We start from the raw sequence: 25,203 nt of genomic DNA, 5'->3' as shown, positions 1-25,203 counted from the left end.
ATGGCTAGACTAGCTGGATTTGCAGCCGACGTTGTGTTGTGTCTTGTATTAACAGTTGTTCGTGCGTACCCTATCTATCCTTTCGAATCTCAAACTCAGCACAGATTACCTGATGCTGTTGATGAACATAATCAGGGCCAACATCTCTACCCGATCGCCCCCACTAATCCCTTGTTACCGTCATCACTACGATCGTCGTCATCATCGTCATCACTGGACTCAGGGGCAACGCCCAACTCTTCTCCGTCGCAGTCTTTCTCCAGCTCGCACACGTGGAGACAGACACCATTTCTAGAGATGGGGAGGACGTCCCGGAGGGAGTCGATGCCCTCCAAGGCGCTCGGCCTTCTCAATATCCTCGACTTTCTAGGACCGACGAACGCGTCCTCGTCCTCGGCCGGCGGGACGGAGAGTCGCATCCCTCCTCCATTTATGATCAACCTGTACAACTCGGTGGCGGATGCTGATTCGGGCCGAATGTTTGGTCGGAGTCCATTCAATGCTAACACGGTCAGAGCTCTATCGGATAGAGGTGAGTCCCTGGAAAATCTCTCATGCGTACGTATAATTGAATTCAGTTTGTTACTCTAACATAAAAAACAACCAAAAAACAACACACATACACGCAAAGGCCGGTCGAAGTCGACAGGTCTCAAACGGTCAATAACTGATACAGAGTTACAAACGTTCAACATGAAAATCATAACAGGCCTACAGTAACCTATACAGAATAAAGATATTGATATACAGAGAAGCAAAATCATGCAAATGGAAAGAACTCGAATAATATGCGCTTGTCAGACATTATTCGTTCTGGCGTTATTCAAACTTCAAACCCAACTTGTTCTCTTTAAATTTAGAAAAAGATAAGTTTCCTCGAATACTGTAACAGACACTGTTATCACAACAGGCATGATAGAAATATCAATCATATTAACTCTTGAACCTCATAAGACATTGATTGGGCAACTCTCTGTCCTCGAACAGTCCATCCATTCTGGGTTTTCGGTTCGGTCTAATTAGAGGTGGCTTTCCTTATATAAAGACCTTAGTGTGATATTTGAAAAGGCGCGGTCACATGAACGTGGAAGAAAATGAATGTTCTTTCTTCGATCTGAAATTTGAAAAGTGCTTTTGAGAAGTTCACTCTCAACTGATCTGTCATCTGATGAAGGAGCTTCGATCGTTGCCACATCATCAAATGATGTTGACATTATCTTTATCTCGATTAATCAGGGCACCGCTTCATGAAAGTGTTCCGCTCTGACAAATTGTCAGGCTCGGACAATATCAGTAAAATCCTTGGTTTTGATTGGCTGAGAAGCTCTGGTTGCTGACTATTACTATGGTGATTGTCAGAGACTGACAACGTGCCAGGGCTGACAACTTTCATGAAACGGTGCTCTGATGTATGACGTAGGAGACGACTACGTAATCGTGCATTAAAAACAACAACAACAACAACAACAGCAACAACAACAACAACAACAACAACAACAACAACAACAACAACAGCCCTGTTGCCTATGGGTAAAACCTAAAAGTAATACTAAGTAATCTCTGCCTGTATTACAGTATAATCACTTTGACGAGACGGTAAAATTAGTTGAAAATAGGCAAACTTAGAGGGAACCCGTACTTCCTTAATAGGGTCAAACAACATCGACAGAGAAGTGAAAACAGTTTGTAACTATTGCGTTATTATATCATCCGCCATCCCATGTCCTGGTTATAGTTCGCTTGACCATCACCTCGCCTTCATTACGCCTACCCATTAGGGTAATGACGTACTTGTTGACACGTGGATTCCATAATCAATATCTCCATGATAACAGTCCCGTGGAAACAGACAAAGATCATCACATCGAGTACACCTACTCGCTCGCACCACTCTGTAGGAGGACCGAACATCCACCCTATACTCATTGGTCCAAGCAGCAGCTTCTCCCAGTAACTTCAGTCGCTCACGTTTAATTAATCGGGGAATTTGACCAAACAGATCAATCGGTAGTGTTTAGATTGACCGCGCCTTTCTCTCCGATTGACGCGCCCTTGCCGTGCTCACGGCCTACACAGAAAACATTGCACTGCCCTGGAGATACATGACGCGACTCCTTAGTATCGATTTCTGATGAACAGGATCGACTGCCTTTTATTGACTGTTCATAATACCTTAAGTGTTCTTGTGCAAACGTGAAACATTGTTATGTTGGCATCAATATGATACTATTCAGACTCTATCCCGCTGTGTGTTAGTATACCCGATGCCGTGCGTTTTGGAGAAGGAAACGCGTGTTAGGGTTTCATTACTGGCTCATAAAATTGTCAGAAAGAAATACATGTTGCCTAATTATGTCTTTTTTTTTTAAGGAGAAAACACATCATGATTCATTTATCCGAAACACCACAGCTGCTTAGAGAAATCGAATCAGGCAAGCACAGTATTTACATGATCATATCAGTGCGCTTCGGTTAGCTAGAATGGTTATTCACGTCCAATATAAGCGTATCGATTATTACGACGGAAAGAACTGCGCTCTGTCTTCTGAGTGTAAGGCATGGCATTCTCAACTGACATGTGTTTTAGCTTAAAAGATGGGAGACGGGGGAAGGCATCCCAAACCATCTGTTCCGAAGACTGGTGGCATAAGAGCTATTTCACTGGGTTTGCCAGAAGACCTATCAACGTTTGCCTGCGTTACAAGGAAGTGTTTATATCAGAGTGTCTTCTTGGATGGGGGTATACTTCCCAGTACATCGCACATTGTTTCATCAATGGACGATCGCAAATAGCTATTCCAGGACTGAAGGAACACAAATAATGAATGAACTACAAAAGGAATTTGAAACTATCTAAAAATGGCAGGCAGCGTAGAAAGGGTGCAGAGATCAGTATACTGGGCACTATGATGATCGTATGCTTCATAACACGACAGGCCCATTTTGACATAATTAATCCATCTAATGAACGAAAAAAGATATATAAATGAATTTAATCTGTGACCTTCTTCCAGAGCAAGAAAAACACTTCAGGGAGCACTGAATATGAAAAAAAAAAATGACTGAAACGGTTGATTATATTGAAAGAGGAGGAGATTGATGACGAGCATCGAAAACCAAACAAAACTATAAGAACGAAAGTGATTATGATACAATGGCTTTGTGGAATTTCCTCAGAAGTGCGCATGTACATTGTGTTTGTTAAGTACGGAAATTCAAGACGCAATTATAATAGCCGCCTTTTAACACCCACATCAACAATTGACAAAACAGCACACACACACACCGTAAATATCAGGAGATCGTTGCACTCGCTCCTTTCTCAAGTCAGGCAAGCAGATCACGTACAAGTAAGAGTTAATGCCACCCATTTTGTTTTTTCTTTCGAGACTCTTCACGACATTCATTCCTACTTTGAGTGAAAATGACACATGCGCCTTTATTGATATTACACAAGTGAACCAATAGGGAACAATTTTGTGGTCGTGACTGTAAACGGTTTCTCAAGACTGTCGGCTTGAAAAGGCATAAAACACATCGAGGAAGGACGGTACGAACTATCAACAACCAATGCCTTAAATTTTGTCACATGAAAGCTTTCATAGGGGAATAGTCAGTGATCTGTATGTAACTATTAGAGATCAGTGGGAATAGCCGACTTATCAAGCACGATTAGTGATTGGTTGACATGACACCACGTGACGTATTGTCGAAAGAGAATGCGCAGAAAATCAGTGATCCCAATGCACTAATGTGGCAATGGTCTGTTATTCATTATTGTAGATTGTTTTCATTTCAAGTTCATAGTAATTGGCCGTCATGCAATTCTATGTCAGTGATGCCTTACATAGCAGTATAATGGTGCAGTCAAGATCACACATTTTTTTTTTCATTTGCAGAATATTCCTGAAAATACACTTTGAATGGTCACACGTACTCTCGAACGTTTTGACATAATCATTGAGTATTTGATGTTTTCACAATCAATCATCATTCACCATCAGAGTGCAGACCTATTGTAGAGAAGTCCAAATTTCATTATAAAATCAGTTGATATTTTTGTCTTCCCCCAGTCTGATCTGATTAGTCCACAGTATAAAAAAAAAAAGTGAAATGAAATCGTTTATTGTTGTTGTTGGTTTTTTTTTAACTTCATCTTACGCCCTTAGAGTGATGCATAACACGAACCGAAAAACAAAAATGACCGAATAAAAATGAAATTGCTCAGTGCCAGGGTCTCTGCAGTACATGACTATGCGAAATAATTTTCCTGGACCCCCGCCCCCTTCCCCCACCCCATCCCAATATTTAGCATCATTAGATTTGAGATCACGCAGGCCTTTGTGACTTCACTGGCGCCTGGGATGCACTCTGTCGCTTCTGTGTCGACATCATCAGCTCTATTACACGCTGAGGGGCCCCTCCCGAATCAACTTATGGTTTAAGAAATAAAAAGAAAAAGTGGCTGGAGCCTGCAGTGTCCATTTGGCGCCAACAGCTCCTCCCTCTGCCCCAGCCCGCCGATGTTTTGTCCAAAACAGACCTCGATGGAGACTGACCATTTGGAGAAAGAAAACTTTTTTTTCTCAGAAATGCTTACTCATACTGTTTTGTTGCTTCAAAACAAAGTGACACGTGGCTGCAGACTAATTTCAGAGCTTGTTTCCAACGATTGTTGATATCGGTCACAAACTCATTTGTTAATTGACTCAAGTGATGATGTCATCTACGCACAATTCTTCAAACTTTATACGACCTTTTCCCCAAGATGCTTTGATTTCTGGAATATTGTAACACACTGTATACGTGTCAAAGAGGGGAAAAATGGGATCATCCCACGGGACCGATACCCACGAGTCATACAGCCCACGAGTCATATCTGGAGTCCATGAGTTCAACATTAGGTAAAAACCGTTCACGAATTCGACATTACAAATTAATGTGTCAGTCTCGTGGGCCTTGTTTGCGTAGTGTCGAACACATGAGCTGTATGACTCGTGGGCTGTATAACTCGTGAGCTGTGTGACTCATGGGATGTATGACTCGTGGGTGTCGGTCTCGTGACGTGCACCCAGAAATTCAGCCAATGAGAGACTTGTCAGGCAATGACATCATCACCTCAAACTAGTTTACAGATGTTGTTATAGCCGTATCATTATTTCCGTTAAAAAATGCGACTTTATTAAACTCCTGTTTTTTTTTCTGTTAACATTTTTGTGTTTGTTTGTTTGTTGTTATTGTTTTTTTTTTTGGAGGGGGGTGGGTGGGTAGATTTTGACAAAAACTCAACAGCTCTAGTTTGTTTGTTTGTTTTTTTGCTTCGGTTTCAACTTCAGCATGGTGTGAATTTGTCCTTTAAATTTGTACCTATACATCGTTGCTAACTGCATACCTTGTGGTTGTATCTTACATTTCAGTTTTTGTGCATTACTTTCGCTCCAGTTTCCAATGTTACATCTTTTGGAAAGTTTCCGAGCCGACGGGAAGCTGAAGATTATCGTCTTTTTTAGTGTCAAGGAATATTGGTATACTAGTACTCAAGGTCAAGGAGGCGAAAAGCTCTCTTCCCACTTCCCAGTTATACTTGGAAATCATATTTTTCGTGATACCTCGTCATGATGTCTATGAAATAATGAAACATATATATCTATATATATATATATATATATATAGACCGAATCAAACGTATGCTCGAGAGCGCATTTGCAGAGTGATACACAGATTATTGTTATTATTTTTTATAATTTGGGAGAAGACTTGTTTACTTGTTCAAACACCTCTATATCCCTTCTCCGTTGTCACTACGTCGAGTTACTGCTCACAGTAGCCCGAAAATGTATGCACATAATACAGTACTTTGCATATTGCTGTGGAAAGCCTTGCTTCGGGCATGCAAGAAATAAGTAGGCCTAGAGTCAAGCTAATCAGAGGATCATCTAGTTTTGTTTGAAATGTAATTCTTTCCCAGCGACATTGAATTCAACTCACTTGTGTTCAATTCGATATTTGCCGATCACTATTAATAATACGCATATCAGAATCGACATTGCAAAGAAAGGTCTATCCGGAGAAATACAGTGAGGAACAACTGCCCTAGGAAAATTTTCTATCAAGGGCCTACCCCTAATTAGGTAGGCCGACACCCTCACGACAGCGAACAGCCGTGGTGGGGTGGCCAGGATTCTCGGCTCGCCGCGCTATCCGGTCCCTGAAACTACGCCACCGGCTGTTAATTATTGTCTCTGTAGAGACATGTGTTCCTCAAATCTCAGATCATTGCCAAAATGTATTTTTATCTCAAGCCATTGAGGCATTTGAGCGTTTGCGTGGGCAGATAGACAGTTGGTCATGTTTGTGTGTATATTAGGGGAAATGAGAGACAAAACCCTGTCAGAAATGCTCCCTTGAGTGTCCTAAATCTTTATTTCTAGTGAGTCACACACACCACTCATTACGTGCACTTTCGAACATACGTATTCAAAGTATTGATCATAATTATAGTGTTTCGTCCATGCAAATATATTGATCGTTGTTCCTTTTGTTTAAAATCAAACCCTATTGTCTCTTCCGAACCCGAGCCTCATCCCTCCCCCTTTTTTTTACACCCCTTCTCCTCCTTTTTCTGTGATGGTGGTGAGTATAGTTTAAGTCTACATGTTCATTATTGAAACAAGCAAGCAAGCAAGCAAACAAACAAACAAACAAACAACAACAACAAAACAAATACAAATACAAAAGAAAACAAAAAATTAAAAAGTAAAAACAATAAACACGTACCACTTACAAGAGGGTACAAAATGTGCTGACCGAGACTTTAACAAAATGGTTGTCACTGGTTTATGTCTGTGTTATTAGGTGTGAACATTTTCTTAATGTATATCCGCATTAATAGTAACCAGAATAATCCCGATAGCCGATTAACACACACACACGCACACACACACACACACAATCTAAAACGCTTAAGAGTCGACTCGCTAGATCGAGATTAAATAAATCCTTCACTAACATAAATTGGCCCCATTTTTACAAAATGTTTTTTTTTTAATCATCAAAAATATTATACTTGTACATAATATACATGAATGTATATATACTAGTATACTTTTATACATATATTTTTAAATATATATATCCTACATACTATGTGTGTGCGTGTGTTTGTCGGTTTGTCTGTACCTGTGTCTTAATTGCAAGTTGCTGGACAGTCATTTTCCAGGAATGTGTGAAGAAGGATGTTCATGCTCATCAACCGAGGTTTGTGGTGCGTGGATATGGGAATTTAAACAATAGTGACAAGTATGTGAAATGTTGCGCTTGACTTCATCGTAAATTGTTTATAACTGCACACTATATCTTACCATGGTTGGCCGAACTTCAAAATAACACGGTTCACATTTTTTTTTCTCTCTCTTTTTTTTTTTTTTTTCTTTCTTGGTATCCTCGCGGGTGATCACACACGATACGGTAACAATGAAGAAACATTAAGATGTTATTGTGACGAAAACTATAGCTCTGTTCGAGTTAACTTGTTTCGTCGCAGTACAAAGAGATGCCACTCCAAAACGCTCTCACCATTAAGCCCATAGGCACAGAGAATAAAGTACACGCAAAATCCATTCATGATTTTAGGTGCCCATTCCTGCAGGATTTATTGAGAGAGTTCTTTCGACATGGACATTATTGCGAGAAGAGTTATCACACAGAGGTGCCTAGCAGCTCTTAGGTCTGCACTTAGCGACGTCTAGATATCTTCTGAAGACTGAAGACAATATTTCTATTTCTTGTCCCCTACAAAATTGCTGATCTATGAAAAACCACTATGAATAAAGGGAGAGTAAAATAGTCCTATTTGGACAAGTCAGCCATTTACAAAAGGGGAAGGGTACATTAAGGGAAACAAAAAGAATACTAGCTTGGTCAAGTCAGCACATTGCTGCTACTAACTTTTGTTTTGTCTCGATTCCACACAAAGACATAAAATAGAAAATAACTCCTGACCAATCACACCACTGCCCCTTCTTACATAACTTATGTTACCTCTTGTCTGGAATAAGAAATAAAGAGTTATATAGTATCTTCACTCTTGACCAATCATAGAGAAGGTCATTCTTACATAACTTATGTTATTCATTGTCTGAAAACCTATTCAAAGGAACACAAAAGAAAATTACTTTTAACCAATCATCTCTCTGTCTGGACCAGCAATGTATATCTCTATTTCCTGCTAGCCTCCTACCCTAAGGGTTAAGACCAACTGACCTTTGAGATGTTTGTCCCTGGACAGGGGATTTATCTTACATCAAGCTCCTGAGGACTGCCACCTGTTGTGGTCTGGAGATGGGGATGTACTATATAGTGATATACATTTAAATGTGAAATGGACACTACTATACACATGGGGTATTTCCCACAAAATAATTGAGCTGACATGTGTGCATGTCACAGACATCCCCAACCTTCTAAGATGGAAACTATACAAGTTTAGAATGAAGGTTCTCAAACCTCATTATGAACATAGTTTACATGTAGACAAAATTTATAGCGTTTACACTGTTTAACCAGACTGGTTATTAAACTTACGAGACTAAATAGTCTATACTGTGCAATTCTAGCTCAACAGCTCACATGTAAACAATCAAAACATATAATAACTCAGAACAACTGTACATTTACTTTAGACAAATTTGAACATGGATCGTGGAAATTACTTGCAGATTGTAAACTTGTCTTTCTTTCTCTCTTTTTTTTTTTCAAAAAAAGATTAAGGTTGAGTTCACCTCCTTGCTCTGCAAACATCCTTCTTTTCATCATCATAATTTCTCTAATGTTTTACATACAAGTCATGTGCCCTTTATCTGAGTACTTTGATTTTTGTTAGCTTACTAACAATAAGTATTCTGGCATCACTATGCCATGTGCATACATTTAAGGCTGTTGCATATTATGTACAAGTCATGCAGTATCAAAAGATTCAAGATGACCACAGATAATTACATTCTGGCATCAATGATCAATAGCACGGTGTATGAATGCGTCAGTGTTCTCGTGTTCATCATTGTCCTCAATAATGAAGTCCTCAGTGTCTTTCCTTCGTGTTGTTCTCAGCTCATCCAATGATAAAGTTCATCAGTTTACTGTTCAGTCGAATTGAAACTCCAAACTCGTATAGGCAAGTGAGTGGCTATGCGATTATTTTATCCTAACACTTTTCATACTGGTGTGGGCAGAATCACAGTTCTACTATTCTATATACCACTACAGGTATAACATACAACATAAATTATCCTGAACTGCGACTTTAATTCCTACCAAAGGAAATCGGAATGTACTTTACATGTATACAACGTTAAGACACACACTTAATTCTTCAGATAAGAACATTCTTTCAGAATTCACTCATTGATCCTTATAATACCCACAGCATGTGTATAAGCCCTGGCATTATATCATACTATGATGGTATTATTCCTAGATGCGGGACAATGCATCTGCATTGCCGTTCATTCTTCCACTGCGGTGTTCCACCACCATCGGGTAAGACTGCAGTGCCAGGCTCCATCGCATAAGTCGAGCATTTTTGGTTTTGAGCTGTTTTAGCCAGCTCAGGGGGTTATGGTCTGTCTGAATGACAAATGACTGCCCAAACAAATATGGATGAAATTTCTCGACACTCCAAATTATGGCTAGGCACTCTTTCTCAATGATGGGGTAGTTCACTTCGCGGGGGAGCAACTTGCGACTAATGAATGCGACCGGGTGATCAACCCCCTCCTCATCTGTCTGGCCGAGCACAGCCCCTATGCCCCTATCACTAGCATCTACCTGCACAATGAAGGGAGCGGAGTAGTTTGGGCTCCTCAAAACTGGGGCAGAGGTCAGTGAACTTTTGAGTGTTTGGAAGGCTGCCTCACATTTTGGGTTCCATCTCACCAATTTTGGCTCTGATTTCCTCGTAAGGTCAGTGAGTGGGGAGGCTATTTCACTGTACTCCGGGATGAATTTCCGATAGTATCCTGTTAGTCCCAGGAAGGCTCTAACGTCTGTTTTTGTGACTGGCCTAGGATATGATACTACAGCCTCAATCTTCGCAGGTTCAGGCTTCACCTTCCCCCCTCCAATCACAAAACCCAAGTACAATACCTCCCTCTCGCCGAACTTGCACTTGGCTGGCTTGGCTGTCAAGCCTGCCTCTCTCAACCTCCCTAGCACATCCTTCAAGTGTTCTACATGCTCCTCCCATGTCTCACTAAAGACGACTATGTCATCAATGTACGCTGCTGCATAGGCCTGTGCGCCACGCAAAACTTTGTCTACCAGCCGTTGGAATGTCGCAGGCGCCCCCTTCATTCCAAAAGGCATCACTGTGAACTCATATAGCCCAAAGGGCGTAATGCATGCAGATTTCTTGCGCGCTGCCTCCGTCAATTCGACTTGATAGTACCCTTTTGTGAGGTCAAGGGTGGATACATACTTGGCATTGCCTAGCCTGTCTATAAGTTCCTCGATGTTGGGTATTGGATAGCTATCAAAGACCGTGATTTCATTCAACTTTCTGTAGTCTACGCACAGTCGCATGGATTGATCCTTTTTCGTCACTAGTACGATTGGGGATGCATATGGTGATGCAGACTCTTGAATTATCCCCATCTTCAACATCTCATCCAACTCTCTTTTCACTGTTTCCTTGACACTATGAGGTAAACGGTATGCGCGCTGGCGGACCGGCCTTTCAGAAGTAGTTTCAACCTCATGTTGCAAGATGTTTGTCCTACCGGGGATACTGCTTAGGGTCTCCCTAAACTCAGAAGTGATTGCTCTCACGTCATTGGCCTGTTCTTCGCTCAAGCGGTTAGAAATCTCTACTTCACTTTCACTATCTGCGCCTGGACTAATTAGTGGGGCAACAGGTATACTTGGATCAGTTTCCTCCTCTACTATCCTGGGCTGTGTGTACATTACAACCCCCTGCCTTGCATTCCACTTCTTCAGCATGTTTATGTGAAAGACCTGGTGTCGTTTTCTTTCTCCTACCTCTACTACATAGTCTACATCACTCACTTTTTGCACTATTCTGTATGGGCCTTGCCACTTTGCCAACAATTTGCTGCTTGAAGTTGGGAGAAGAACCAACACCTCATCCCCCACCTCTAGCGTGCGAGCACGCGCTCCTTTGTCATACCACAGTTTTTGGCGCATCTGCGCTGCCGACAAATTCTTGTGTGCTAGCTCTAGGTTCTCTGCCAATCTAGTCCTCATGTTCATTACATATGACAGGATTCCCTCTCCCTCAGTGATTTCGCCTGTCAGTGTCTCCTTTAACACGTCTAGGGGCCCCCTCACACGATGACCATACAGAAGTTCAAATGGGGAGAAACCCGTGGACTCTTGGGGAACCTCCCGGTATGCGAACAGTACATAAGGAAGATGCTCATCCCAATTGCATTTTCCCTCATCCATGTACGGCTTTAACATCCCTTTCAGTGTGGAATTGAATCGTTCTACTAGCCCGTTACTTTGGGGGTGATAGGGGCTCGTCCTTATCTTCCTGATTCCTAAGCTCTCGCACACTTGAACCATCAGTTTTGACATGAAATTGGAACCTTGGTCGGTGAGAATTTCTTGTGGTACCCCCACCCGAGAGAAAAGCTTGATGAGCTCATCAGCAATCTTGTCAGCATTGGTGGAACGAAGGGGGATTGCTTCTGGGTACCTCGTCGAGTAGTCACAAATGACTAGAATGTACATGTTGCCCTTCTTTGATTTGGGCAGGGGCCCCACTATATCTAGAGCAATTCGTTGGAATGGCTCACCTATGATGGGCACCTGAACCATGGGCACTTTACCACCCCTCTTGCTACTAGTCTTCTGGCAGGGCTCACATGTTCGAATATACTCTGAAACGTCTCTAAAAAGCCCTGGCCAGTAGTAATTCCGGAGGATCCTATCTTTTGTCTTTTCGACGCCCAGGTGCCCCGCCATGAGATTGTCATGGGCCATCCCCAGCAGCTCCCGCCGGTACTGTTTTGGAACTACTACTTGCCGAAACTCCTGCCCCTGGGTTGCCCCCTTTTTCCTCCAGTGCCGGAAGAGGATTCCCCCCTCCCAGTAGAAATAGCACTCGTCCCCTGCATCTGTGTCAGAGGGGAGGGCCTTTTCCCGAACCAATTTTAGAGTCCCATCCTCCCTTTGGTCCTTTCCTAGCTCAGATTTTGAGAGCATCAGTAGGCTTGGAGTAGCACACCTATCACTACCTACGTCTTTGTCATTTTGGGGTCTTCCTCCCTCATTCTTCCCTGTTTCCTGTTCAGCCATCTTGGCTTGCTGCCCCCTTGTGACAACCATAACAGGGTCCTGCAGTTGCAATTCTTGCAATCTATCATTCAAAAGCTCATTGCCTAGTATCATGTCTACAGAGAGAGTGTCAATTACTCCTACCACAACGTATCCCGAGATGGAGTATGGCTCACTCACAAGATGTATGAGGGCTAATGGGACATCAACCTCATTCCCTGTCACACCCCCTATCCTCACACTCTGCCCTGTGTAGGCATTAGCATGTACATATTCTGGCCTCACTAATGTTTGGGTCGCACCCGTATCCCGTAACAACTGTATTTTCTTCCCATTCACATCAGCCTCGCTCATGTATGGCTTATGTTTAGGGTCCACTTGATCTGCCCGACATAAATAGCCCTTAGCTACGCCACTCCCCTTATCAGAGGGCCCTCCCCCCTGCTTATTAGGGCAGTTAGGGGCGATGTGGCCTGGCTTACCACATTTGTAACACTTTACTGCTTCCCGATCCTTTCTATTGTTCTGGGAGTTTTGAACTTGCCCCTTTGGTTTTTCCTTCCCAGCCTGGCCTGATGGGAGGTTATTGCTGTTCCCTCTATCAGTCCTAGGGCCCTTATAGGTATGGTTTAGGCTCCTCCTGGTAGTGGTATACTCGTCGGCTAGACTAATCAATTGCCCAAAATCAGCTGCATGGTTATCGAGTAACCACAGCTTCAAATCAGGAGGAACGTGATCCAGCAGGTTTTCTTGTAGGATCATGTCCTCAAGTTTCCTCACGTTCCCCTTTGCTCCTACTCCCTCTCCCCACCTATCAAATGCATCGCGCATCCTCGTTCCATACTCTACGTAGCTTTCATCCCCGCGTTTATTCATTCTCCGAAATTTTTGCCTGTAGGCATCTGGCGTTAGCTCATATTTAAGCAGAATTGCTTTTTTTGATCACATCGTAGTTGCCACACACATCATCGTCTAGTCTAGAATAAGCTTCGCGTGCTTTCCCTGTGAGTAGGGGTGCTAGTCTTCCTGCCCACAACTCCTTTTCCCAACCGTGAAGTTTCGCAACTTTTTCAAAAGTGCGCAGAAACGCATCTACATCATCTCCTTCTTTGAGTCTGAGCAGCAATTCTTTCAAATTATCTGGCCTATGATGGGTCGCTGGCCCCTGCCTCTGCGCAGCATTTTGCGCTAATCGCACCTCCCTTTCCAGCTGTATACGAGCTTTTTCAATATTTTCTTCCTTCTCTAACTCTACGCGCCTAGTCTCAGCCTGAATTTCTGCCAGACGTAGTTCATGCTGCATCCTTTCGCTCTCAACGCGCAGACGCATCATTTCGAGCTCTACATTACCTTCAGTTTGGGGAGCATTGCTAGATCCTGTCTCAGACCCCGCCCCTGCTGAATTTACATGAGGCTGTAGCATTTCAATCAATTCTGCCTTACTAAGCCCGTCATGGGACAAGCCCAACTCATCACACTTCTCCCTCAACTCGGCCACCCTCATTTGTCGCAAGTCACTCATACTTAATATACTTCACTAGTAAATGTATGCGATAACCTTAACAAAAGACAAATGTGACCAATAATTCAAAATACTCTAAAGTCATAGAATTACCTTAGCTCATAAAATACTATAATCCCATGTATCTAACGCTTAAGGATATTAGGATAATTTGTATTGTGATTAGCCTGCACTGAGATTAAGCCACACACCTCAATTATCATATTTTACTTTAGCGTTCATGAAATAAATGTAAATTGAGCCACACCCTTGCAATTCCAGTTCTACTTTCACTTAGCTCCTTTTGGTGTTCGTCAAATGCTCCTCCTGCCTCTCGCAGCCAGTCAGCTCCACAGCTCCTGCCGTCCGTCGATCTGCTCCAGATCCAGCAAAATGAAGCATCCAAATCCTCCTGGATTATGAATCTGCTCCCCTCCAATGGAACTGCTGCCACAGGCATCCGGATGTGTACACCAACAATTCACTCGTCTCCAGACGAAAATTGCGTGCTCCAGTGGATCAGTATGAATTGTTCCACTCAGCTTTAAATATGAGTATTTTGTAGACTTGTGGATCAACTTGAACTGCCCCTTTTTGCTTGAAACTGCTTCCGGGACAGCGTCTTTCTATGGATCAGTTCAAGTTGAAACTGCTCCCAAACCGAAGACTGGAGAATTAAATTTATTTTCTCCAGCCAGCAAACTGCTCCAGATGCAATACCGAAGAACTGAGCACTGTACAGTTTATAGCTGGCTCCGTCGAAATCTCCACAGCCTACGTCTCGAAGTTAACAGACTTGATTTGATGGACTGGTGCGCTTGGCTTCCAGATCCCACTTGCTGCCACCAAGATGTGACGAAAACTATAGCTCTGTTCGAGTTAACTTGTTTCGTCGCAGTACAAAGAGATGCCACTCCAAAACGCTCTCACCATTAAGCCCATAGGCACAGAGAATAAAGTACACGCAAAATCCATTCATGATTTTAGGTGCCCATTCCTGCAGGATTTATTGAGAGAGTTCTTTCGACATGGACATTATTGCGAGAAGAGTTATCACACAGAGGTGCCTAGCAGCTCTTAGGTCTGCACTTAGCGACGTCTAGATATCTTCTGAAGACTGAAGACAATATTTCTATTTCTTGTCCCCTACAAAATTGCTGATCTATGAAAAACCACTATGAATAAAGGGAGAGTAAAATAGTCCTATTTGGACAAGTCAGCCATTTACAAAAGGGGAAGGGTACATTAAGGGAAACAAAAAGAATACTAGCTTGGTCAAGTCAGCACATTGCTGCTACTAACTTTTGTTTTGTCTCGATTCCACACAAAGACATAAAATAGAAAATAACTCCTGACCAATCACACCACTGCCCCTTCTTACATAACTTATGTTACCTCTTGTCTGGAATAAGAAATAAAGAGTTATATAGTATCTTCACTCTTGACCAATCATAGAGAAGGTCATTCTTACATAACTTATGTTATTCATTGTCTGAAAACCTATTCAAAGGAACACAAAAGAAAATTACTTTTAACCAATCATCTCTCTGTCTGGACCAGCAATGTATATCTCTATTTCCTGCTAGCCTCCTACCCTAAGGGTTAAGACCAACTGACCTTTGAGATGTTTGTCCCTGGACAGGGGATTTATCTTACATCAAGCTCCTGAGGACTGCCACCTGTTGTGGTCTGGAGATGGGGATGTACTATATAGTGATATACATTTAAATGTGAAATGGACACTACTATACACATGGGGTATTTCCCACAAAATAATTGAGCTGACATGTGTGCATGTCACAGTTATCCATCCTCCAGTGTACATTATTGTCTTCAGCAAAAATGTCTTTCATCAAAGCGAGATTCATAGACCTAAAATCCTTAAGTTTCAGATAAATTAACGACTAGCACCCAAGAGGTTTTTATATCTTAAAGGGATGGTACAGTATTGGTGGAGATGAGAATTCGGCTTTAAACTTTTTGCGAGATACCAAGAAAATACTTATGATATAGTACAGTGCATACCATTTTAAGAGGAATTCAAAATTTATTTGATGAAAATCGGATCTGGAATGACTGAAACATCCAAAAAACAAAGTAAAACAAAGCAATCGTAATAAAGTGTGGGTCCCACACTTAATTATAATCGCTCTTTTTTGGATATCTCGGCCATTTCAAAACCAATTTTCTTCAAATAAACGTTGAATTCCTCATAGAATTACATGTTCTTTCATATTTCATAAGAAGTTTCTCATTATCTCACCAAAAAATATTAGAAACCTGAAATTAGGTCTCAACCAAAACTATATGATCCCTTTAATGTGTTCTGTTTTCAATGCGTTCACCACAATTCCTTCCTTAAAACGATGTACAAACAAAGTAAGTATATTTATTGTACGTCTAATAGTTGATACAATGGAGTATGAATATCATTTTGTCAAAGTCATCACTTAGAGGTTAGTGTAGCGTTGGCAAGACAAATTCGCATGAGGCTGAAAACCAGTAATGAGGTCTCTAACAGCTATATAAAAAAAAAACACACACACACACAAACAGTTGTTATATTATATTAGCAGTCCCGACGGCCCGACAAACGTTATACGTTCGCAGGGGCGCATATTCTGTATATTCTTTTTTGCATCATTGTAAGGTGAGAACGACAAAAATATAATTCTTCTTAGTTCAGTCATAATGCAATTTTGTGTTTCCGAACGACATTGAATGGAAAATTCCACGTCGTGTTCAGGTAATGCTAAGGACACAGACAAGGCAGAAAAGGTTTCACTATAATAAGCACAATAAAAGACTTGTAACTTGAAGTCAGATATGCCATCGATATATTTGTCCGACTGTAACGAGATTGATGAATTTACTATCAGATTCCTTGCGTATGGATTAGATGTTCACTCTGTAGAACCTCATGGATCAATGGAACCGGTATGGTTGACAGTCAGTCGATATAAGGGGTAATCAATTCATCCTTCTTTTTTTTCGCAATATCGATATTTTTTTTTACTCTTCTTTTCGTTTTATTATTCCCCAAGTCATGATATAACTGATTATTTTCTCTCTCTGTCGTGTATTCTTTTCTTTCCAGCACGTAAACACCGACTGTGGTTCAAGTTTGACGTTTCGAGGGTGGAGAGTACTGAAGTTTTGCTGCAAGCCGAGTTACACCTGTTTCGCTTGAAGCCTCGGTGGAAGACAATGACTGGGCGTCGGCCGAGTTTCTTCCAGGTAAGCTAAACGCGTTGCCTGGAGACTGCACATCACTCCTCTCACGAATGCCACACTTTTTTCTTTTTTTTTTCTTTTTTTTTGGGGGGGGGGGGTGAGTGAGATTTATTTATATCATTTGCCTCAACTGCAAATATATCTTGGCCCACTAACCCCGTTCCTGTTTCCTTTAAATGCAGTAGTACAATAAAGTAGCGTTTTATTTCAGTAAAGCATTTATTATTCATCGACATGATAGGCAGAGCTGTATGTATTGATTTAATCTCACCATTAAAAAACCATTAGACCATAATGTAAGAACCTTTCGCAGCTTTGATTAAATCAATGTGAGGGAGCTAGTAGGAATAATACAGCGGAAATGAAATTAAAACTATGTATATATTCATATTGGTAAAGCATGAATAATCAATATGTATTGGTATCAACTAATTAACCCTCAACATTACATCCACGTTATTTAAATAATCCAATACTCCAGTTTGCGTATGATAACAATATTGGAATATACCTTCAACGTATGTGGGGAGCGTATATTTATAGGGATGTTAATATAGACAGCGCTTTCGAGAGGGGGCAACACAGTCATACTTGGCAATCACCATGATCATTAAATACCTTGAATTCCAAAACCAGCTTAGTGAAATAATATTGTAGCTTGGAACCCGCATTTATAAATCTTGATGTAAGAAGGAAGTATAAACGTCAAAGTAAACGGACTCAATTGTTTTCCATACACCTCATGTATTCCACTCCTGGAGAGTGGAAACGTTGCGTGTGTTACCAAGGGATTTTCATCTAAGGACGACTGGTAATTATCTAAGTTAATAATGCACTTGAAGAAGAATGTTGGAAAATAAACTAATTATCCCTGTTAAACCGGCAGCGGTCTGCGTTCAAAATTTGGCGCATGCTCATAATAACAGATGTCTTTGCGGGGTGAACATGAAGGGTAATTGGAAGGCTCTTTTGAAGAGGATGTAAGTCCTTGCTGCAATAAAGTTTATCTATAAGGGAAAGTCGTAAAACCTCCAGTTGTCTCCTTTGCTACATCACCCGTCGAGACGACCAAGGCTGGAAACTTGCGTCACGTAAAATTGGCGAGTTTATGTAGCGTCAAGGAATTATACTTATACATGCATGTAGTAGGCCTACGGGGCACCCGCGGCGAGTGCCTGGACCTGTGTAGACTGCGAGAGCAAAGGAAATGAATTATGTCGAGTTGTAGTACATGGATTTCGACACGTAGACAGTGAAATAATGACAAAATATTCCTCCCGTCAAATCAACCCTGAAACATCTGGCAAAATAAGACACAAATGAGACAAGAGTAATTACTTTAAAAAAAGCGAGAGAATCTGTCTTCTTTTTTCTTCGAGGATGTTGCTCGTGAACGTGCGTAAAATGCGCCTGATTCGCATTAGCAAAGTCACTTGTTTTGGTCGATCTTATTCGAAACAGGCAATGAGGTCGGTGGTTTTCATTGCCTAGAGATTACAGTATGAGGAAGGGACCATCTACTGGAAGAGACACAATCTTTCACTTCTCAATGTTCGTGTCGGCCGAGAAAGAGTAGAAACATGGAAATTGAGGCAGTCAGAGTGAATGAAAGCGCCGCACGAAACTATAATAACTGAGTTTTTCCGTGACAGTTTTATGTGCCCCTTCAAGCTAACTCGTCTGGAGTCAGAAACCTGCACTTTTGAATAACTCCCATTGCAGACACACAAAAAAGAGGAATACCCTAACCTCAGCAGACATTTTTAAATCCCTGGATGTCCCCCACGCGTTTAATTACTCGAACATTATTTCGAACAGTTTCACGATCACGTGTGAAACAATACATAACCGAAGATGTGTGAATTTTGGCCGGATTCCAGACAAGTTGCTACGGGAGCCATAATTCTACAAACATGCGTAAGAGCGAGTGCCAAAAAGGTGCAGTAACAGTCATTCTCGTCGTTAAACCATCAATATTATTCTATTCAGTGGGAGTGCTTGTAACAGACACTGCCTCCACCCAACAATTTTGAAAAAGCATTAGGTCTCCGGAGGAAAAGAAATAACTCACTTATGGAAACACTGAAAAGATCCACGAACTTTCTTCTCTAGAGTAATCTTTACATGACAACATCCATAAAATCATTATTTCATGAATATGAGAGCTAGCTGAAGAAAAAGATAAACAGTTCGAACGATGGGGCTACTTGAATTTCTTAGTTCCAACCCATTGGAGGACTCGGTGGAAAATTTGCTGTGTCGTCAATAAAGGGGAATAAACTTTGCGAAAGTAAAATTGGTTTAGAAGAGCATTATTCCTACACAGAGTATGGTGCTGGTTCACATCAAGGGATATACTAGATTTGGGTGTCTCTCGATCACAACTTTCTTGTGCTTTTGTGTATTTTTCTTGAAAAATGTGTCCCTCGGGACAAGTTTAACATAGGCTCAGTATATAAACTGAGCGGTGAAGATCATTTCCTTTTATTTGGAATAACCACAGGCAGAAATTATGTATTCAAGTCACCAGGAGGCAATTTCAAAATAATGATGATAATATAGTAAAATGCGGTACATAAAGACGACGCGTGCCATCAAAATGACTTGAAAGATGGAAAAATTAGGGGTTTTTATGCTTTTTCATGAAGAAATTATCAAGTCATTAAGAAATTTGCAAACAACTTTCACTTTCAATAATCCATGGACATTTTGAGTTGAACGTCTATACGACCTCCTGCTCTGTTGGATCCAAAGTTCTGTAAATTAAAGTTACTAACATTCAGTGAACTCAACAGAATATAGGTCTTAAAAACCATCATTATCCCGAAGGGTCGTACAGATATTTCGAAAGCAAAGGACATTACTTCTTAACTAAATAAAATGCGGTATAGGCCTAATAGTTCATGGAATAATGCATGCACTCGCGGTACATCCTTATTTGAAAATTGCATTTTTTAAACGTAAAATTAGTATATTGACATACATAATATAGTCAACAAAATGTATGCATATAAACAAGCTATACACAGTACATACATGGCTATGATCTTTTGGCAAGTCGGTCATTTACACCAGTGAATTAAAGTTCGTCTGTCAATAATGTCATACGAAAAGTAACCTGTGTTCAAAAATATGAGGTAACCTATAAACAAAAATATCTGTGAAATGATAGAATGTTCTTTATCTTACTCTCAAGAACAGATCAAGTTATCATCATTTGTTATACACTGTCATACCAATCAAACGCTATTTCCAGGTGCATGTGTATCAACTGATGTCGAAGGATCCATCGTCACTAGAGGGAGCCAGACTGATCGGACTGCGACTCATGTCGGCTCGTGGAACTGGATGGGAGATTTTCAGTATAAGAGACGGTAAGTTTGAAGGCCCGGCCGTCACACTGCCCAAAAGTCGCGTAAACGCATGAATCACGCAAGAAATTTGGTTTTCGCGTGCTTGTCCGTCGAGAATTTTCGCTGATTTACGCGATGAAAATCACTGATTAATTGCGCAAGAACTACGGAAAGATCACGCAAAAATCACTATCAAACCATGCACTTTCAGCGCATAAGCACGCAAAGGCCCCAAAAAGGGCGAATTCGTGGTTGTGCGCGACGACTGAGGTCCACGGAAAACCACGCATAATCTGCGCATTTTCACTAATGAACTGCGTATGAATCGCGCATGATTCGCGCATGAACGCGATAACTGCAACATTTTCGCGAATGATCACTAATATTCCACACATATTTCGCGCATTGTTCGCGCAAGAACTACGCAAGCTACGCAAAAATTACGTAAAACAGCGCAACACTGCGTAAACTTTTACGCGAAGCCGAATTTTGAGCTGCTCAAAACGTGCGATCCGGCGCACATAGGCGGACAATATACGAAGGTTCAACGTCAAACTCATGAAATGCGCAAATCGCGCATCTATCGCGTAAGGCTCGAATTTCTTACGTGATTCATGCGTTTACGCGACTTTTGGGCAGTGTCATCGGGCCTTGATCGACGTTTGCTTGTTTGGGGTTTTCATTTCCATCAAATTACTTGAAATAGTGACAGTAATTTTATCACTGATGAATGGATAAAGTCACAGATGATCACGTGACAGAAGAAGTCGCTTTTTAAATTCCAATGACACTGAGGTTGTGTCTTTAAAAAGTGTATCATGTCCTGATAGCATATATACACGGGGATTAAAACTTCATATTGGTTTGCTTGTTAGTGTTTAAAGGGGATGGCTAGTAACCGATCAGTGGGAATGCTGAGGGATGATTGTTCCAATCCTTGTGGGATTCATTTAAGAGTACATTATATATCTACTGTTGTGTGAAAATTATTTGCTTCAGAACGGTCTCATATTCAAGTAATGTGCAGATTAATGCCCCGTCACTGACCAGGCTCGCTAACCTGGAAACATTAAACTGCACATTACTTGAATATGAGACCATTCTGAAGTAAATAATTTTTATACAACAATAGATATAATTATAATGTACTCTTAAATGAATCCCACAAGGATTGGAACAATCATCCTCCAGCGTTCCCACTGATTCCCACTGATCAGTTACTAGCCATCCCCTTTCAATGTGCTTAAATGTTTTTCCTTTATTCTGTTGACCTACGTGTGAACGACTCTGACCCTTAAATCCAAATACGATTACTTTTCTGGAAATAAATATATTAAGTAGGTTTATTTTCTAAATGTCTACCAATTTGTGAAATTTCTACCTCAGCTGTCCAAGACTGGCTGGCAAACAGCACATCAAATCATGGCATCTATATAACCGTGACGTCACTCTCGGGCCAACCATTCCCCAACACTCTACTGCGTTTCGTCAAAAGAGGGCGACAGGACGACAGCCGACAGCCGATCCTCGTGCTTTTCAGCGAGGATTCGCGATTCACGAAATCTCCCGAGATCGCCTCAGCACAGGAAGGTTGGTTCAGGTCGCAGCGAATAATAGATCAATCAATATGAAAATACTCAGTTTTAAGATTGACTTACTAAAGCAAATTCAACAACGATTGAGACAGTGTTATCAACAATGGACAAAGAATGGAGCTATTTCATTGTAACGCTTCACATATTTTCCACGAAAATAGCGGTCAGTCGCAGTCAGACATGCAAATTACATGAGGTAATGGTATCTCATGGCCTCACAAGTCTCCATTCTCGTGCACAGAAATATTTAAATGTAATTGTTTGTATGGAATTCAAGAATAAGAAACATCTTTATTATCTGACTTTAACGACTTTCTGCTGTTTGTTCGTTCTCTTATAGCGAGGTCAACAGTTACTATGGTCTTGAACATATTTCTTTGACACATACAGGCCCTATGCCACCAATGGAGATTGTTTCTGAAAATGAATAAGTTATACGTGTATCATGTTAATCATGTTGCAGAGATCTTCGTCATCGGGGCATTTATTTAGTTGAGCATCACTAATTACATCTTTATTTGTAGAGCAAGTCCGTTGTTCTGAGATGAGGAATGTACAGCATCTGAACAAAGACTGGAGGGTGAGGTTTGAGAACCGTCAACCACGCCCCCTTCACAAAAACACATACAGGTGTACCATGAAAATGCACTATAAGTACATACAAAAATAGGCCCTACATATAAATATGTCAACATACCTAGGGAGGGAGGTGGAGTCCCCCTCCCCCAAACTGACACACACACACATACATACATACATATGAAGGGTTTGTTTGCAAAAACCGATAAGTCCATTTTTGAAGATTTTGAAGTACGATCTTTGTCATAAAGTACAAAATAATACCTTTTAAATGATATATCGGGCACTACGTAAAAGGTATATTTTTGAAGTTATGGTCAAAAGAAGCAAAAATTTTCTTATTATTCTCTTTATTTTTCTTGACCTTTAATCGCAAATATCTCCATTTGGCAAATATGGACTTATTGGTTTTTGCAAACAAACTCTTCATATATACATACATACATACATACATACATACATACATACACAGTGGCACCGTATATGAAGACTGTCCATCTAAGTTGAGTAATCTTCGTCCGTCTCATTTCCAGGTCCTACTCAACGTGAGCCGAGGAAAGACTTGGCCAGATACAAGCTTGACGGGGAAGCGCCGACAACTGGGGACACTAGTCATCCTTCACTGTCCACCATCCAATACCATCTCGCTCCCAGTGACAAGGTCATCTTGAGACGGAAACGGGCCCTGGAGCAACAAGAGGTGTGGGTGTCCCCGACACCTCGGACGGGTCACTCAGGGTTGACGACCCAAAAGAAGAGCCAATGCTCGAGGGCAGACATGCACGTAGACATGGATGCGATCGGCTGGTCGAACAGGGTCATCATGCCGGTCAGATACAACGCCTACCGCTGCACGGGGAGATGTCCTTTCCCCCTCCCGGAGGGGTATCCTGTCACAAACCACGCGGTGATCCAGAGTATCATGAATATGGTGGATGGGGCGGGTGATAACACGACGCCACCACCATGTTGCGTACCCGCCACGCTCCATCCAATCAGCTTCCTGTACTTTGATGACGAGGAGAATGCAGTGCTGAAAACAATCGAAGACATGATTGTGGGAACGTGTGGTTGCAGCTAGAAGATGGTGCCCCTCCTAGATACATACCAGTTTGCGAATCCCACGTGATCTCCGCGATGCTGCTGTCTCGCATCTAACTCACGCTTGATGGGATCGGCTCTTGCAAACTGACGAAATTTCTCATTGAACAGGGATGAAAAACCCAAAATGATTATTCTTGCACGTGTGTACATTTGAGCGAAGAAAATAAAATGTAACGTAGAGGACCCAACCGCCGAGCGCCGGAAAGAGTCTTGACATATTTACATCATAGAGTCAATTAGGCTGATTTTCTGGTTTTCCTTCATTTCATTAAAATGTCTTTCCAATGGCAAAGGTGAATCTGAGAGGAAAAAATGTAACAAATCAGGAAAAAAGATGAGTGGACCCGACAAATTATTAAAATGGTCAACCAGTTCCTCATGTAAAGAGGATATGAACTTTTCTCTCATTTTGCTCTGTTGCAACGAGTTTCATTATACTACCGGGTAATCGTGTTCGTTATAACGGGAGTGCATTGTCCGGGTACGCGGTACATGTATACCAAGATGGATGCGGATGTATCAAGATTCCTTGCCATGCAGACATTGGCATGATATGTGATTTTTTTTTTTTTTTTTTTTTTTTTTTTTTTTTACCTTTGCAGGAAGATCTATTGCAAAAAACAACCAAATACACTTTTGAAACTTGCGCAAGAGCCTAATCATGATAATGAGGGCATGATGTATCTGGATGTCTATTGATTTTCCATCAGTTGGTCCAAGAGTTATGATTAGAGTAATACATCTTGTGCAGAGCTTTACACATAAATAGTGTTATGCATATCCATAATGTATATAACAGTACAGTGGAAACTCAGTATAAAGAGATACTTGGGACCAAGACAATTTATTCTTTACTAGTATATCAGATATTTTATCAGTAGTTAATAAACAATACAAAACAATGGAAATAATTTCATTGGGACTGGAGAAATCAATTTGTTATATCAGGTATTTTGTTATATCAGATCTCTTTATATTGAGTTTCAACTGTATTATATGTATGTTTGAACAGAACAGATCACTCACACTGTAATACCTCTGAAATGATAAAAGCTCCTGCATTAGGGTTGGTATTCGTATACCAAATTAAGAAATATGTACAATATGTTTGGTTAGTTTGTGACTTGTTCCGTAATGAACTGAAAACAAGTTTTTTTCATGTATGTGTTACTGTTTTGTGATACCTGCCAACAATATGCCATAACAGAAGTTCATGATTTGTATTGGAATTAAGTACTGTATAAACTGTTGGAGTGACTAGTATTGGATGCCAATTGAATGAATTGACAACTTTGAATAATATCTTCTACAGCAAGCTCATATCTGTATTTGCACAGAGTACAAGGTTTATAGATGTTGTATTGGATAGTTGTCTTGCGTTTTGTTTAATAGCATATAATACATATTCACAATGACTGAGACATCAGCTGACACTCATTATTTCTATTACAGCAAAGCACCATGTATCCTGGGCTATCAAGACATGCCACAAAGTGTTCTTTAAAGTGGTAAACAGCTTTATCATATTATCATTATCACCACA

General features: G+C 41.0%; 1 protein-coding gene across 1 annotated transcript; it reads left to right on the top strand.

Moving 5' to 3' along the window:
• LOC140228423 (bone morphogenetic protein 2-like) lies at nt 1-23,637 on the top strand. The gene is made up of 5 exons (XM_072308642.1): nt 1-532; nt 16,893-17,032; nt 20,286-20,403; nt 21,769-21,972; nt 23,090-23,637. The coding sequence occupies exons 1-5, from the start codon at nt 1-3 to the stop codon at nt 23,635-23,637; spliced, it is 1,542 nt and encodes a 513-aa protein (XP_072164743.1).
• The last annotated feature ends 1,566 nt before the right edge of the window (nt 23,638-25,203 follow it).

The sequence above is a fragment of the Diadema setosum genome, chromosome 5, assembly GCF_964275005.1.
Source record: "Diadema setosum chromosome 5, eeDiaSeto1, whole genome shotgun sequence".
NCBI classification, from domain to species: Eukaryota; Metazoa; Echinodermata; class Echinoidea; order Diadematoida; family Diadematidae; genus Diadema; species Diadema setosum.
The sequence above is the reverse complement of the archived record's forward strand: the minus strand, read 5'-3'. Positions and strand labels throughout refer to the sequence as shown.